General features: G+C 50.4%; 1 protein-coding gene across 1 annotated transcript in view; it reads left to right on the top strand.

Moving 5' to 3' along the window:
• Nucleotides 1-2229: 2229 nt before the first annotated feature.
• The window catches only part of EPS15L1 (epidermal growth factor receptor pathway substrate 15 like 1), a 100753-nt gene continuing 84842 nt past the window's right edge, over nucleotides 2230-18140 (top strand). Inside the window, exon 1 of the mRNA XM_065873151.1 lies at nucleotides 2230-2274. Within this exon, the coding sequence (XP_065729223.1) occupies nucleotides 2242-2274 (33 nt within the window). The 5' untranslated portion in view covers nucleotides 2230-2241. The remainder of the gene's footprint in view (nucleotides 2275-18140) is intronic.

Here is an 18140-nt window from a genome sequence, read left to right as displayed (position 1 = left end):
CACCCAAGGCAGCTAAAAGCCTCCATCACCCCCACCAGGACCACCACTGCATCTTTCCAGCTGTCCCACTTGCTTCCATCCATCCCCTCTCCATCCACTTTGCCTACCTTATCCAGAGCTGCTGTTCTAGAGCAGCTGTTCATGTTCAAAACCCTCTGGTGAGGGACTCCCTGGTGGACCCATGGTTAAGGCTCTGCTCTCCCAATGCAGGGGCCCTGGGTTCAATCTCTGGTTGGGGGACTAAGATCCTGTATGCCGCATGGTGTGGCAAAAAAAAAAAAAAAAATCTTAAAAAAAACACACCCTCTGGTGGCCTCTCATTTCTCTTTGCACAGGGAACTGAGGAGCAAAGGAGCACCATGAGGCTGAAAACTTGGAGCTCGGAGAGCAAGGTGGTCTCAAGATGAGGCTGGATCACATGTGGTCTTATTTTATTGCTCTTCACACAGGGCTCTCCAATCAGACCATATGTAATCCAGCCTCATTTCAAGACCCTCTGTCTTGCTGTCTGAGTTCCAGAGCCTCAGTCTCAAAGTGCCTCTTCGCTACTCAGCTTCTTCTGCTTGTGATGGTTCCGAGGCGCCACCGTCGCTGCAGTCAGGCTCAACCTTCAAGTGTCACACCATTGGACTACTCTGGAGCACTTATCACTGGTTATCTATTTCCTCATGTGATTTTTAAAAATCAATTATTTTTTTGGCTGCATTGGGTTTTCGTTGCTGCGCGTAGGCTTTCTCTAGTTGCAGCGAGCGGGGGCTACTCTTCGTTGCGGTGCGCCAGCTTCTCACTGCAGTGGCTTCTCTTGTTGCGGAGCATGGGCTCTAGGCACGCGGGCTTCAGTAGTCGTGGCACGCGGGCTCAGTAGTTGTGGCACACGGCTTAGTTGCTCCACGGCATGTGGGATCTTTCCCGGACCAGGGCTTGAACCCATGTCCCCTGCATTGGCAGGAGGATCCTTAACCACTGTGCCACCAGGGAAGTTCCTTCTCATGGGATTTTTTCATGTCTGTTTCCTTCCTCTAGACCTGTGGTTCTCACAATGGGGGTCCTGGGGACCAGCAGCCTCAGCACCTCCTGGGGATTTGTTAGAAATGCAAAAATCTCAGGCCCCACCCAGATCTGTAAACCAGAATCTGGAAACCTAGTCTACTTAACAAGTCTGGGTAGCTCCAGGGTGAGACCTGTTTGTGTAGAGTGTGTGTCTGCCTGGCCCACAAATGGAGCACCTGTACTCAATGAGCATTTGATGGTGAATGGTTGTTGAATGAATCACAAAGCACACTGTGCTCATTTGAAGGGCACGAGGTATGTCAAGTCACTGAAGACACTGGAGCAAGCAGCTGTGAGACTCCAGAGGGGAGGAGGTGGACAGGAAGCTGTGCCCTCACTACCCCAAGATCGCACAGCCTTCCAGCTTGTCTGCCTGAGAAGTGCCATTATCACAGGACACCAAGTAAGGGGAAGCTGACCCGTGCTGAAGAAACCTTGTGCCACTGTGGCCAGCTACTCAGCAGGACCTTCCTTCCTCATCCTTTTAGTGGAAACCGGCCACAGATGAGTGGGTGTCTATAGTAAAAAGAAGGCAAAACACGTCTAAACAAATAAATGTGCCTCCATAATGGTCCTCCAGCAAACACCAGGTGCCTGCTCTGTGCAGGGCTCAGCGTGAGGCATAGAGGTGGAACAATAGCAAACACATATTACCATTCCCTCTTTTCGGAAGAGGGGATTGGCGGCGCAGAGAGGCTACTTAAATGACTTGCCAAGATCACACAGCAAGAAAGTGGCCACACACACACACACAGCTATCCTAGGAACAGGGCGCCTTGCTGGGCAGGGTGAGGGTCCCGACCCTCTGCCAGGTGGGCGACGGCCTCTGCATAGTGCTTTTGCCAGGCGCACGGCAATGGGAACAGCATCCCTAGAAAGAGGGCCCATCATCGGCTAGGACCCGGAGGGGTAAGGAACCTTGGCAGACGAGCCAAGGAATTGGGAAGGAGGTGGTGAAGGAGCGCGTGAGCCACTCTGCAGAGGTCCCGGGCCCCGCCCCCTCCAGCTGGGGCTAGGCGCGCGCGGCCCCGCCCTCAACCCCCTCCCCTTCAGGCTCCGCTGAGCTTGCGCGGCCCTGCTTCGGCCCCGCCCTCTCCCGGGCCGGGCTGCGCGCGCACCGCCCCTCGCACCAGTGCGCACGCGCGGCCCCGCCCTGTTCCCCCGGCGCTCGGAGCCCGAGTCCGCGGGAAGATGGCGGCCCCGCTCATCCCCCTCTCCCAGCAGGTACGGGCTGGCTAGGAGGGCGGGCGGCGGGGGGGCGGCGGGGGCTGTGCCGCTGCCCGTACGGGGCGCGAGGCGGACGCTGCGGGTAGGCCTAAGCGCGAGGAGGCCCAGCTGGGCGGCGGCGGCTCGCGCTGAGGGGCCCCGGCGGAGGGCGGGCGTGTGGTCCTGAAGGTGACAGGCCGGTCCGGCCTTCGGCCTCCCGCACCAGAGCGACCCTCTGCGGGCGGCGACCCCGCAGGCGGGGCCGCAGCGCGTGTCTGTTCCACCCGGGGCCCGGCGTTCTCCGCAGCTTCCAGGCCGGGTGATGCACGGTAGCATTGGGCTGCCTTTCGGGGAGGTGGGCCAGGGGAGCAAGCATTTCTGCGGGTGCGGCAGCCTCGCGGGTCTTTGTCTCCTGCCGGGTCCCAACGCCGGGGCGGCAGTGTCCCCGCCGCGGCGGAGGGCAGAGCCCCGCCGGAGCCAGGACCTGCCAGCAGTGCGATCCCGGACTCTTCCCTTCTTACACTGGGAGCTGCTTCCGCCACCCCTACGCCGTGAAGGGGGTCGCAAGTCTCCGGGCGCCTTGCGGTGCCCTCAGATCAGCCAGATGCTCTTACTAAGGGGCAGTATCAGTGGCGCGACACAGACGTGCAAAAAAGAGCCATGCGCAGACAACCCTGCCTTCTGGGAGCGACGTTCATTCATTTATCCATCCGTCAAATGTGCGTCGGGCCAGGTGCTGGGAGCGCAGCAGTCACCCAGACCAACAAGGTTGCTGCTGTCCTGGAGGCGACACTCTCGTGGGAACTAGAAACTACCTGTGTCCTCCTACTAACAGCTGCTTTTATTTGCTGAATATCTGTGTTGTACCAAGCACCGTATTATACGCACTTTGCCAGAATTATCTAGCACAGCATTGGGATTGAGAGTGAGGACACAGGGTCACATCATCTTGTGTTCAGATCTTGACTCCAAGGCTTACTTCTCTGACTGTCCTTGGACGAAGCTCTTAGCCTCTCTATGCCCCAGCCACCTCATTTGGAAAATGGGAATATAAAAAAAGTATTGGGGTTAGGTGAAGATTAAGCATGTAAAGCACTTAGAACAGTGCTTGGCACATCGGACTCACTCATTGATTCTGTAATTATAACCATTATTTAATTCTCTGGCAGATTTGGGCATTTGGAAATAGAGATTACAGCTGTGAGAATGCCAAACCCCAGGAGAGCTGTTAGGCAGGTTGACATGACTGGTCAGCTGATCCAAGGAGAGAGACAGTGCATACTTGCTAAATATTGCCAGAACTAGCCAATTTGTAACACTGTCACTAAATTAAAAGCATTAGAGACCAGTGGTTATGAATTAACAGATATGAAAGTGCTCTGTAAACTATTAAGTGCCCTACAGATGTTGGGTATTATTATTGATAGGCAGTTGCTACCTTTTAGGGTATGGTGGGGGGTGTGTGTGTGTGTGAAACAGGCTTAGGCTCATTTAATGAGGAAGCGCCCCTGGTTTTTAAAACTTCCTATCCACTTTCGGCACCTGCCTTAATTTGAACGTTTTTTTTTTTTTTAATTAATTTTTTTGGCTGCGTTTGGTCTTCATTGCTGCACGTGGGCTTTCTCTAGTTGTCGCGAGTGGGGGCTACTCTTTGTTGCGGTGCACGGCCTTCTCATTGTAGTGGCTTCTCGTTGTGGAGCACAGGCTCTAGGCGCGCGGGCTTCAGTAGCTGTGACACACGAGCTCTCGAGCTCAGGCTCAGTAGTTGTGGCGCACAGGCTTAGTTGCTCCGCGGCATGTGGGATATTCCCGGACCAGGGCTCGAACCCGTGTCTCCTGCATTGGCAGGCAGATTCTTAACCCCTGCACCACCAGAGAAGCCCTTAATTTGAACTTTGATGACAATAGCTAAGGTTAATTGAGTGCTTTAGAGTTTATTAAGTGCTTATCCACACAACGAAGAGAGGGGATTCTTCTTACGTTACTGATGAAGGATTAGCTTTAGAGGAAGGCAGTGGTTTGCTGCTGTGAAGTAAGGTGTGAAAACCTGAATCAGGTCATGTGATTCATCTGTTTAGCACCTTTTAGAATAAAATCCCAATCCCTCCCCAGGAATCCCTGATGGTCTGGTGCCTGCCAGCCTCCCCTGCTTTTTTCTCACCCTGGCACCCACACTGCAGCCATACTTGTGGCTTTTCTGTTCTGCTCGTAGTTTAAGCTCTGTCTGTCCTTATGATGTCCCATGGGCTGTTCCTCCTTCTTGAAGCGCTCATCCCTATTTCTTACCTTCGTGGTGCCAGTGCCTGGCTCCTTTCAGGTGGCAGCTCAAATGTCATTCTCCCCAGAGGCCTTTGCTGGTTACCTGTTGTAAGTCCCCCTCCCCTAGCACTGTGCCTCCGCCACACCACCCGTCGGCACCAGTCATGGTCCACAGATGTCTGTGGGTCTCTTTGCTGTCTGTGTCCCCATTAGACCAGACATAGATCTCTTGCTCAGCGCTCCTGACTCTGTGCTCAGCACCCAGGGGGTGTCAGGTAAACCCATGAAGCAGGGACCAGCGAGTTGCATCACCCAGCACCCTTCACAGGTGGCTTTTCTTCCCTCCATGTGGCCTGGGGTCTGGGCCCTTGGGGGTGGGAGCATATTCGAACGAGGAGCTCGACAGCCTGAATCCCCTGGTCTCTGACAAGTTCAGGTCATTGACTGGTGTGCTTTTTCCTTTTCCTTTGTTGAATGATGGCATGGCCAGGCTTCCTTCCTTGGGTAATTATGTCAACATTTAACACCTGTTAAGTGAAGCACTGCTGCCACATGTTCCTGTCGACCCAGGTGTGAGGCACAGACCTATCAGGCGCTTCCAGTCTAGCTGAGGCTAACACGAGTTCAGTTCAGTCTAACACGAGTTCACAGTTATTACAGGGGAAGCATGCATATAATTCCAGGATAATTTCTGGTTGGGGTCACTAGGGGAGCCCCCTGGAGCAGGAGGCCGTGGTCCAGTTGGATTGAGGTGTAGGGCACACTTGGAATGTGGTTGGCCAGCTGAGGGTGAGTGAAGCGGGTAGCCAGTGGGATTGTGGAGGGTGGGGTGTTTTTCCTCTGCCTCCAGTCCTGTCTGCGTTTTTCCCATCAGCATCTTTCCTGGTCTGCTCCCTGGTCTCCCAAATTTCAGCCTCTCCTGTTTGCATCCTTTCTTTCTGTTTGTTCCTGCCTCTGGTGCAGAGCACTCTAACACTGCCTCCCAACCCTCCCCACCCCGCAATGGCTAGAACCTCATGCTGTGACCTCCTGCTGCATCCTGCCTGCCCCAGAGGCCTCTTTGGTGGTGTCTTCCTTCAGCCCCATCTGAACGGAAGTTCTCCCTCCTGTACCTTTTGTGGGTCCCTTGCGTGGCCACCAGACCCAGGGAACAATGGTAATGGGAGGAGAGTGTCAGGCTCAGTGACAATGAGAGTCTGCCTGGTGCCCAAGGAGTTCCTTCTTCCTTCCTCCCCACTTAGTCATATGCTTCTTTTTAATGGGTACCACTGTTTTAAGAGTGTTTTATTCCCATTTTTCAAACGGGAAACTGAGACCCAGAGAAATTAAGTAACTTGCTGAAGTCCCATAGCTGGTGGGTGCAGAGCTGGGATTGACCCACATCTGTCTGCCTGCAGAGCCCTGCTCTTTCCGCTCTTCTAGGCAGCCTGCTGGCCCACAGCAGCACCAGGCAAATGTGTCTGGAATGAAGACTCAGTGCTTGGGACACTTGTTTGTCCTTTTGTCCCTTGTTTTTTCCTCCAAAATAACTGCTAGTTTCTGTGTCTTACTAGAATGTTAATGCAGTATAAGTTGGGGTGGTGGTGGTAGTCAGGTTTTATTTATTTATTTTTATTTTTTAATTAATTCTTATTGGAGTATAGTTGCTTTACAATGTTGTGAGAGCCAGGTTTTAGAGTAAATTTGGCTCACCCTGTAAGATCCAGAGTTCCCTGGCTGTCTCTGTCTTACTGACCTGCCTCAACCTGGTTTTTGTTGACTACGTGGCTCCCGGTAAAGCACGAACATATAAGTTTTGCTTCTTCTGCCCCAACTTTGAGCTTTAAAACAACTTTCCCCTGCCTGGTTCTTAATCCTGATCAGTTGATCGGGGAAGCAAGTGACTGTCTTTGATCAGATGTATTGGATAGAGCGTCCACTCTCTGATGCCTCAGGCTGTGCCGACAGCCCCGGCCACCGGTGGTGAGAGGCACCTCGTCAGCCCCACTCCAGGGCTGCCGTCCGCTTTGACCTGAACTGAGCAGCCAGCACTCACTCGGAAAGCTACTCGATATTCTTCCTCGGGACGGTGCTCTTGGAGCCCCATTATCATTTGAGGCCCCTTCAGGGTGCCTGTTTTTCAATGTTAGGGTTCCCAGATATTCTTTCAGTGACCTCAGTTATGCAGTACTTTCTGCACCTCAGTTTCCCCATCTGCAAATTGGGAATAATACTCTATACCTGTTTTATCTGTCTCACAACAGTGGAGTGTCAGAATCCCTCAGGGTGATAGACGTGTGCACAAAGTGCTTTCATTTGTGTAGCACACTGTTTGTTCAGGCATTTACTGGGCATCTTCTCTTGGCTGGTGCTTTCTGGGCAGCAGGATGTACCAGCAAACCTGAAGACCATCCTGCCCCAGGGAGCTGAGGTTCTAAGGAGAGGGCGCAGACGTACAGAAATGAACAAACACGTACACAGTATAGTGATGCCATCTGCACTGTGAGAAGTGTAAAGCCGAGGAGGGCACAGTCAGATGCGGAGGTCTGGGAAGGCCTGGAGTCCACACAGGCTCCAAGGACTGAGTAGGAAAGGCATTTGGATGGCTCAGATTATCCTCCCAGTCACCCTGATCAGTCATCCTCGCTTTATATAAAGGGGTAAACTGAGGCCCAGAGACCTTATGTCACTTGCCAAAGGTGGCACCCAGCAAGCTCACGCTGACACGGCTCTTCTGACCCCCGTCCTGGGCTCTGCGTTGCACTGCAGTTTCCTGTCTTGGAATTTTTTTTTTTTTTAAGCTGCCAAGCGTTATGGTAGTGTGAGGTCTCATTTGTTTTTAAACAGTGGTCCTGTTACTTCATCATTAGGTTCTATGGAGTCTGGTGGAGAGAAGATCACTTGTTTACATTTTTATTTTATTGTTTTTTAATGGGGAGGGGGAGATGGAAAGACCTGCTTGTCGTCTTTATGAGGGATCAGCAGGCTTCCCTGCTGCAGTGGGTACTCAGTGCTTCCAGAGGCTGATGGAGGAAAGAGTGGGCCATACCCAGCCCCCAGGAAGAGTGCACTCTGCTCAGGCTGGGGAGGCTCAGGTCCGAGCTGGAGGAGGGCCGGGTGACTTGCTTGCACTTGGGTGTGTTGGAGACGCTTGCCTGGAGGAGAAGGGGCATTTGGACTGGGCTGTGGAGATCCTGGGAAGGGAGGGAGGCATGGCATTTCTGACAGAGGCAGAGCAGAATGAGCGAAAGCCAAGAAACTGGAACTCCAGCTCAAAGGGCCGAATGTGAGGCCGGGGATGGGACTTTGGGGTACATGTCCCTCTTTTAACTAGGGTGACTTAGGGTTGAAGGGAAGAAGGTGGCATGGTAAAATGGGACACAGGAGGCTGTGCCTGGCCTACAAATTGGCCTGAGACAAAAGGGCCTGACAGGGTGTCTGCTTGTCCAGAGAGTAGCTGACGCAGACGTGGGGGAGGAAAGGAGATCTGCGGGCTCTGTGGCCCAAAGGCTACTCCTGCGTGGAGTGCTTTGCCCGCCACAGCAGTCTTACTGCTACAGGCTGATGGGGCGGGGGGGGGGGGGGGGGGGGGGGAAGTAGAGGTTACAGATGACCGCAAACAGCCGTCTCCTCAGATTGCCGCCCAGTTCTGCCTGATGAGTGGGATTGTTGTAGTTCTTGATAGCAGAATCGATTTACTGATTGTGTTCTGGACTGCCTGATAGAGAGTTGGTTCTCCTCCTTTTGTACATACTGGCTGAAAGCAGGGAAAGGTGGTGCCTAGCCGTCACTGTCTATGGACTGAATCAGGCCTCTGCCCCACCCAGCTCATGGCACCCCTGTATCCTGCACCTCCCAGACCTGTTGCTCTGCCCTGCAGCCCCTAGGCCCTTCTTTCAGTTGCTTGCATATTCTCTCTTGCCTCAGGGCCTTTGCACATGGTATTCATGGCCTCTCTGGATTGTTCTTTCCCCCACTTCATCTCCGGTTAATCCCTACTCCTCTTCATATCTCAGCTGCCACATCACTTCCGTGACAGCCTGGCCCAGCTTTTCTGTTACTGCCTTTGGGGATACTCTGTACTTTTCCACATACCAGTTTGTAATTTTCTATTGGTGGGAGTATTTGATTGATGGTCTTTCTCTCCCACTACCTAGACCATGTCAACAAAGGCAGGGGCTGTGCAGGTTTTAATTTGACTTCGTACCCTACGTGCTAGGAGTCATCTGTTGAACTAAAGGCTGACGGGTAGGGCAGGTCCACTTTATGAGAGGCAGTTAGGAGCTCTGGCAGTTCTTGAGGAGTGAAGTGACACGTTTAGATTGTCTGACTGCTTATACAGGGAATGCCCAGAACTGGGTACTAGCTCAGAGACATTTGCTGTGCTACAGTCCTGAAGTGGTACAGAGCAACCTGGCCTGAGGTTTCTGGAAGAGCAGAACGGCTGATGATCAAAGGAATATGTGGATTGGCTACCAGTACAGGGATCCTCTGAGTGGGGGCAGGAAGCAGGAGGAAGAAGCAGGTGTGGTGTGGGCAGCCAGCAGGACAAGACAAGCCTTTGTGGGAGCCAGGTGGGTGGCACCAGGTGGTGGCCGTGTCAGTTGAGACCAGACCTTCATCACCTTTGCAACAGGCCCTCCAGGCTGGGCCAGACCCCACATTGAGGCACAGCCCATCTCCTGGGGACACCCCCCACCCCGCAATGTTACATTTACTGAGCACCTACTTTGTGCTGGCTCAGACCCAAGATAAATAAAGCTGAACACCTGCCCTTCCAATGGCTGAACTGGAGCTGGGCTCCCAGGCACGGATAATCCGGACACCCTGTGGCGGACATCCTTGTGGAGGTCCGGTGGCAGCCCGCAGAAGTGGAATGAATTGCTTCCACTGGGCTGGACATAGGAGAGGAGGAAGAGGAGACCTGCATCTCCCTTTTTCTTTTCCCTCCTCTGTTCCAGTAGGACCGGAGGAAGCAGAGGTGTGCAGCCTTTCAGTCTGGCTTCTTGCCCCTCCACCCCCATCTTTACAGTTTGCCCCTCCTATCCGCTCTGCCCAGTCAAAGCCCCCATTCCCAGACTCTGGTCACCTGGGGTGTCCCAGAGTGGTGTTGCGGAGAGATTTGGGGCACAGGTCTTGCATGCAAGTAAGGGAGTGTGGTTGGATAACCACTTTGTGCCCATTCACCACTGACTCCCTGTCAGGGAGGTGTCATTGTCATCATTCTTGTGCTTATTTCTGAACAAGAAAACTGAAAAGGGAGAGAGGTAAAATGCCTGGTGTCAGACGTCCTGGGGAGGTGGGGTGTCTGGGTTGGCCCACAGATCTAAAACTCCCGTGGATGCCATGTTTTGGGCTCCTGGGAGGGCAGGAGCAGCTCTATCCCTGCTGTGTCCCAGCATCTGAAGCAGGTAGGTGATCGTCACCTGTTGATTGATTGCTGCGTGCTCTGAATAGCAGCCAGGAGCGCAGTCTCTCTCTAGCTGCTCTTGTTGGTAGTCGATTGGTGGGACCATTTTGTATTTTATGTCTTGGGTGAAGAAACAGGCATGTACGTACTCTACTGGTGACGAAAGTCAGGGCACCCCCCTCACCCCTGGGCCAGCATCCTGATGGCCAGGCCCCCACCCCTCCCCAGGGTTCCCGATGCCTCTTCACTTCTGCTGTGAGAGGGTGTGAGAAGGGGTTCTCTGATTTACTCGTGACAGTAACAAGCATTCCTGTTGCTCCATAGAAGATTGGCTTTTCTTAACCCACATAGGATGGGCTTTTCAACTTTACATTTCCAGTGGAGCAACAAAACTATCTTCTTTCAGGCTGTTTTTAAAGAGGAAAGATTAAACAAGAAAAAAACTTGACAGTGAGGCCCTCTTTAGGAGACTGCTTAACAAGGACTCTGAAGTTTTGGGGATGGATTAGCCCTCTAAATTCCCCCACACCCGAGAAACCGCACTATTGGAGGTCCCAGAACCCTATAGATTTTGGTATGTGTGATCACAGATGTTTCTCCCTTTGAGTGTCTTCTTTGATAAAGGTTAGGGCGGCTTCTGTGCCCTCAGTGCACCCCTACATCCATTTTGAACATTTTGAACACTACCTCTATGGAGAAGAGGGTTCCCAAAGGGATGAGCTGATACCCTTGATGCCTAGTGGGTCGGGCAGTCCTGTGGGTCACTGTGGTGCTCACGCATCAGGCCATGGAATCAGCATTTTATTTCAGGCCAAGTTTTTAGTTATTGGCATTTGACTTTTTGATTTTTTTGTTGCCTTTTTGCCACTGGAAAATATTCTTTAATTCACAACCCTGTAAGTGGGTTTTTATAGGTATGTACTTAGCCTACTATGTGTGAAATTGTATGTTTAAAAAAAACAACCACTGAGACTAAGAGAACTGGTAAAGACTGTTCTGTCCTGGTGTTGGGAGCAGCTCAGCCAACTAGTTGAGTGAGAAAATGAGTATGATATGTACTATAGAGTGTTCAACATTTGGTGAAATATTTTATTGTTTGGTAAAAAGATCATTTGTCACAGCCAGCTGTAAGGATGACAATTCATTGTAGATAAAACCTGTTCTTCTGTCTCAGTACCAATAATAACAACCACCACAAAAATAGTTATAACAACTGCTTCCCTTTGAAGCATGTGCTTTACCTACATATTCTTTTTTTTTTTTTTTTGAGTGTATGATTTTTTTTTATACTGGAGTATAATTGCTTCACAATGTTGTATTAGTTTCTGCCAGTACAACAAAGTGAATAAGCCATATGCACACACGTATCCCCATATCCCCTCCTTCTTGAGCCTCCCTCCCACCCTCCCTGTCCCACCCCTCTAGGTGGTCACAAAGCACCGAGCTGATCTCCCTGTGCTATGCAGCAGCTTCCCACCGGCCATCCATTTTACATTTGGTAGTGTATGTATGTCAATGCTACTCTCTCACTGCGTCCTAGCCTCCCCTTCCTCCCTGTGTCCTCAAGTCCGTTCTCAACGTCTGCATCTTTATTCCTGCCCTGCCACTAGGTTCATCGGTACCATTTTTCTAGATTCCATATATATGTGTTAGCATACAGTATTTGTTTTTCTCTTTCTGACTTACTTCACTCTGTATGACAGACTCTGTGTCCATCTACCTCACTACAAATAACTCAAATTTTGTTCCTTTTTATGACTAATATTCCATTGTATATATGTGCCACATCTTCTTTATTCATTCATCTGTCAATGGGCATTTAGTTACCTACATATTCTCATTTGATACTTATAGGAATGGTCGGGGCAGTCACTGTATTATCTCCATTTTACAGATGGGGAAACTGAGGCCCTGAAAGGCTTTGTAGCTTTTCACTCTGCCTCTGAGGGGTGGAGCTTTTTTTTTTAATAAATTTATTTATTTATTTATAAATTTTGGCTGCGTTGGGTCTTTATTGCTACGTGTGGGCTTTCTCTAGTTGCAGCGAGCGGGGGGCTACTCTTCATTGCGGTGCGCGGGCTTCTCATTGTGGTGGCTTCTCTTGTTGCGGAGCACGGGCTGTAGGAGCGCAGGCTTCAGTAGTTGTGGCTTGTGGGCTCTAGAGCGCAGGCTCAGTAGTTGTGGTGCACAGGCTTAGTTGCTCCAGGGCATGTGAGATCTTCCCGGACCAGGGCTGGGACTCGTGTCCCCTGCATTGACAGGCGGATTCTTAACCACTGCGCCACCAGGGAAGTCCGAGGGGTGGAGCTTTGTCTGCCTGAGAACTGACCATTCTCCACCCATCTTACCCACTCCCTCCCGAGGTTTCATCTAAATCTCACCTGTGCCATGAACAAACTTTTCCTGAAGGTATGGGCCCAGCGTTATGGGTGGGGTTGAATAAATGTGAAACCTCCACCCCGCAAGTAGTGAAATGTAGGGAGGGGTCCCGGTCATAACAGTAGCCTTAACATAAATTAGGAGTGTGGGAGAGAGGGACTCATTTCAGCTCGGAATTTGGGCAGCGTCTTACAGCAGGGGGTTTGGTGCTGGGGCTGGAAGGTAACTGGCTTTCATCAGGCAGATCCCCCCTCCCCCCAGGATAGTTTGTGCCCAGACAAGGGTGAAAGGTGCACAGTGTGTTCAGTAGAGCATCTGCCAGACCAGGAAGGAAGGCGGGGCTTGACGGCTGTTTGTGTGTCTGTGAGCAAGTGAGTGTGTGTGTGTGTGTGTGTGTGTAGGGGTGAGTTTGGGGGAAGTTAACCTGGCAGGGCCAGGAGGTGGCTTTGGGGTGCATCGAAAGCATGGCTGGGTGGAGCTTCACACTCCCTCAGCAACCACAGAGCGTCTTTTCATTTTGGCGTGACCTCTTGCCAAATGGGATGGAGGGGGAAGCTGGTGAAGGTGAGGTTCCATCTGAGAGGCTGGGACCTGGTCACAGGTGTGTGCAGAGCGAGGAGGGGCTTGAAAGGCCATTCTCGCTGCTCTGTCTACCTAATCCCTCCCTGCCTGCCCGGCAGGACAAAGCTCCATTCCTGTGCTGCCCTTGCCAGTGCCTTTGTGTGTTTGTTCCCTGACCAGACCGTGATGCTCTGCTCTGCTCTGCGGTGGCGGGGACTGCCTTTCTGCTCACAGTGGAATCTGGGAGCTTGGCTTGGTGCCTGCTGCCTAGAGGGCTCCTAGGCTCTGAGGAAGAGCAGTGGGCAGTGGGAGGCTGATCGTGCCACCTACAGAGGGGAGCAGGGAGGAGGCACTGAGAGCTGCTGACTCGATCTGCCCTGGGGATCCCTGGGTCCTTGTGAAATGTTGGGCCAGGGCTCAGAAGATGGCAGGGATGTTGGAACCCTGGGGTGGCCGATGTAGAAAAGGAATTTTGGGAAGGTTCGGGGCACACTTGGGGAAAGTTGGGAGCACCGTGAGAAATGGGTGCTTTCAAGGAGCCCTGCTTTCAGGTGCCCTGCTGTGTAGGGGACACTTACTGCTAAGATGTCGCCCCTATGAGTCTCCGCAGGGCCTCTTCAGGGCCTGGTCCATCGGATGGAGGAAGGAAAGATAGAATGGAAATGATGGGGCGGGGGGTGTTCTCTGTGATGCCTGGAAGAGTGGTGTCCAGGGAGGCCTGCAGGGAGGCCAGGGCTACGTTGATCTTTTTATTTATTTATTTTTTAATTAAAAAAAATTTTTTTGGTAGGGGGGCACTCCACGAGGCATGCAAGATCTTAGTTCCCCTACCAGGGATCGAACCCATGCCCCATGCAGTGGAAGCACAGAGTCTTAACCACTGGACCATCAGGGAAGTCCCCAGGGCCACATTGATCTTAAGCTGCAGTGTTTGGCTGGAATCTGCTCCCTGCCTCACCCACGCTGCCTGGGCAAGGTCCCTTTCCAGTGCCATCCACCTGCTCCTCTGCATGGCTGTACTCAACCCTGTACCCCTCTCTCTGTGTCCATCCTCTGGTCCCCACAAGACCCCACTCCCTTGGTGTTTTCTTGCCAACGGCACCTCCTTTCTCCGTTGTGGGCCTGTCTTCCCCCAGCGCATCCGTGTGGCGGTGCTCCTCAGCCTGTTGGTTGTCTCGTGTCCCCTCGGGCAGGCTCAGCAGTGTAGCCGCCGTCTCCCTGCCCTCACAGGTGGGTGTCTGTGGGCTACAGAGTCGCCCTCCATCCTGTCTTTTCCTCATAGCACTTACAGCCTGCTGCGTGTGTTGTCATGTCTAATGACATTCTCCTCCAGACCAGGAGTTCCGAGAGGCTGGGGTGGGGGCGTGGTCCCCTTATTCACTGTTGCACCCCATGGAGGCCAGTGCCTGGGACCAGGCAGGCACTCCATAGATACTGCTGGAATGGAAAAGAGATTTCCATCTCGACGTCCCATAGGGACATCCCAGAGAAAAATGTTCAAGGGGGAACAGCCCCCTCTTATCTGCGTGTTTCCGCATCGTAGATGGCTGTGTTCTTTGGGCCTCATTCTCCTGGAGGACGATGGCAGTCTCTCCCTAGCTTCCTCCCCTCCCTCCTGTCACCCGATCCAAGTAGCTGAGTGCATACCCAGTTCACCTTCTCACGAGCGCGTCTGCTCAGGTCGCCTTCAGGAGGACAGGATGACGTTCTGACCTCTCAGCAAGGGGTGTGCAGACCTGTCATGTCATTGTGTCTGCCATTCCTGCCTGGTCCTGCATCCTGTGCAGGGCAGCGTGTTGGAGCAGGAAGGCTGCCTCCAGTGACTTTTGTTCCTTCCTCACTTCTGTTTCCAGTAGATGGGATTGAGAGTGCTGGACTCCCGGAGCATGGAAGCTTTCACACCTTGATTCTGTGTTCTTCCAGATGGCGTCTCACCCTAAACTACCCCTGCGTGGCTTGTTCACATTGATACCTCATTGTGTGTCTAGACTTTCAGGTGTGGTTCTCTTGCTCCTTGGTTCTCCTTTTAGGAGAACTCCCCTGTGTCACGTCCCCACTGCAGGCCCTGAGTTCTGCGTGGGTCGGAGGGAGCCCCCACATTCTGTGCCAAATGGCAGGCACACGTCTTCAGCTGGCCTTCATCATGGCGGTCATTTTGGTCCCTGGGGAGAATCGTGTATCATCCTTCAGATCCCTCTTCTCCTTTCGCGTCTCCTTTTCCTTTTTCTGTCCTATTTACAAAAAGCAGTGTGTGCTAACATGGATCACCGGAGAACTCAAGAAAGCTGGGAGAGGCACCCAGTTCACAGGTAGGAATCACTGTACACATGTGGTGTACGTCCTGCCAGGTTTAGATCCAAGTGGATGTGATCACTGTGTGCCTACCAGCCAGGTCATAACTGCATGCTGATTTGGGCCCTCCCTTTTCACTTGAGCAAACATCGTAAATGTTCTGCCTGTGCCATTTTTACCGCTTTGTGGTATTCTGTCCCAAGGAGACACAGCAGTTCATTATTGGCTTAACTAGTTCTTGACTATTTCCAGTCCTTTACTGTCACCTGCAGTCCTGCCCTGAAGAAGGGCAAACTGATCCAACCCTTTTGCCCTTCTGCCTTCCTGCATATCTGATCATTACAGAATCCCAGGAGGAGACCCTAGAGAATCGGGAAGGCCTAAAGAAATTCTGGTTTTTATTATTTGACAAAAGCAAAATCTGGTTTTGTCAAATAATAAAAAGAAAGAAATTATTTGTTAAAGAAATTAACAAATAAACAAATTCTGGTTTTTATCATTTGACAAAAGCACGATCCTGCCAGTGATAAAGCTACTTTTCATTTATCACACTTAAACCTGAAGCAGCTTGTACCATTAAAATCCTTGACAGAGCAGAAACACATCAAATGTTCGTCTTTAATTATGTAAAATTTTAAGCGCACTAAAAGTAGAGGGAAGAGTTTAATAACTCCTACGTACTCACCACCCGTTCACAACAGATGCCAACGTTTTGCAAATGTCTTTACCCAAGTGTTTTTCATCTTAGAAATCATATTTCAATATGCACTTCTAGTAGCTGAGACTGTTTTCTTTTACATTACCACAGTGCCATACCACAACTTAATTAATAATAATCTGATACCCAGTCCATATTCAAATTTCCCTGATTATCTAAAAATATCACCTTGCGTTTGGTTGTGAGATCTCCTGAGTCTTTTTTTTTTTTATTTTAAAAATTTTGAGGTAATTGTAGATTCACATGCAATTGTTAAAAAACAATGATGCAGAGAGATCCTGTGTATTCTTTATCTGGTTTTCTCCAGTGGTAATATTTTGCAAACCTGTAGGACACCATCCTAACCAAAACATTGACATTGCTACAGTCAGATGCAGAACAGTTCCATCCCCACAGGGATCTCTCTGGTTGCCCTTTTACAGCCACACCCACTTCCCTCCCATCTCATTCCTTTCTGATCCTTGGCAACCACTAATCTGTTCATTTGTATAATTTCAGCATTTTAATAATGTACAGTGGAATCATACAGTATGTAACCTTTGGAGATTGGCCTTTTTCACTCAGTATAATCCTCTGGAGATTCTCCTGGGTTGTTGTGTATATCCGTAGTTGATTCCTTTTCATAGCCAAGTAGTATTCCATGGTGCTGTGGGACCACGGTTCATTGAAGCAGTTACCCATTGAAGGAGATCTGGCGTGCTTCAGTTTTGGGTGATTATGAATAAAGCTGCACTAAACATTTGAGTACAGGATGTTCTGTGATCTTAAGTCTTCATTTCTCTGGACGAATGCCCAGGACAGTTGCTGGGTCCTGTGATAGTTGCATGTTTAGTTTAGTTTTTTTTTTTTAATAGCTGCCAAGCTGTTTTCCAGAGTAGTTGTAACTTTTTACATTCCCACAAGCTCCGTATGAGTGATCCAGTTTCTCTGCATGCTTACCAGTGTCACCAATTCTTTTTTTTTAAAATAAATTTATTTATTTATTCTTATTTTTGGCCGTGTTGGGTCTTCATTGCTGTGCACAGGCTTTCTCCAGTTGCTGCGAGCGGGAGCTACTCTTCGTTGTGGTGCATGGGCTTCTCATTGCGGTGGCTTCTCTTGCTGTGGAGCATGGGCTCTAGGCATGCAGGCTTCAGTAGTTGTGGCACGTGGGCTCAGTAGTTGTGGCTCGCGGGCTCTAGAGCTCAGGCTCAGTAGTTGTGGTGCACGGGCTTAGTTGCTCCGCGGCATGTGGAATCTTCCTGGACCAGAGCTTGAACCCATGTCTCCTGCATTGGCAAGCAGACTCTTAACCACTGTGCCACCAGGGAAGTCCTGGTGTCACTATTTCTTGTTTTAGCCATTCCAGTAGGTGTGTGGTGGCCTCTCACTGTGGTTTTTCAAGACAATTGTTTTTAATTGAAGTATAGTTGATTTATAATATGTTAGTTTCAGGTGTACAGCAAAATGATTCAGTTATATGTGTAACTTTTCAGGTTCTTTTCCATTATCGGTTATTACAGTATATTGAATATAGTTCCCTGTCACAGTGGTTTTTAATTTACATTTCCTAGCTAACGATATGCTGGCCATCTTTTCATGTGCTTATTTGCCATCTGTATATCCTCTTTGGTGAATTGTTCCATCATGTCTTATGCTCATATTCTCATTGGATTGTTTCCTTTTTTGTTGTTGAGTTTTGAGAGTTCTTTATGTATTGCAGATACTAGTCCTTTGTTGGATATGTGATTGGCAGATACAGTTGACATTTGAACAACACAGGTTTGAACTGTGCAGGTCCACTTACATGTGAATTTTTTCTTTTCTTATTTCTTTATTTAAAAAAATTTTTTTTTATTTTCCAGTAAATGTGTACTACAGTACTACTTGATCTGAGGTTGGTTGACTCCATAGATGTGGAACTGCAGGTACAGAGGAACTGTATATGGAGGGCTGACTATAAGTTACACTCGGATTTTTGACTGTGTGGAGGGTGGGCATCCCTAACCCCCACATTGTTCAAGGGTCAGCTGTATTTCCTTCTAATCTTTAGCTTGTCTCTGCATCCTCTTATCAGGGTCTTTCGTAGATCAAACATTTAAAATTTTGATGAGGTCCAGTTTATCAATTTTTTTTCCTTATGAATCAGGTTTTTGGTGGCAAGTCTGAACTCTTTGCCCAGCCCCTGATCCTGAATATTTTCTCCTCTGTTTTTTTAATATTAATTAATTAATTAATTTTTGTTGTGTTGAGTCTTCGTTTCTGTGCGAGGGCTTTCTCTAGTTGTGGCAAGCAGGGGCCACTCTT

This window comes from Phocoena phocoena, chromosome 3 (genome assembly GCF_963924675.1).
Source record: "Phocoena phocoena chromosome 3, mPhoPho1.1, whole genome shotgun sequence".
Classification (NCBI taxonomy): domain Eukaryota; kingdom Metazoa; phylum Chordata; class Mammalia; order Artiodactyla; family Phocoenidae; genus Phocoena; species Phocoena phocoena.
Note: the sequence above shows the minus strand (reverse complement) of the source record. Positions and strands in the feature narration are given on the sequence as shown.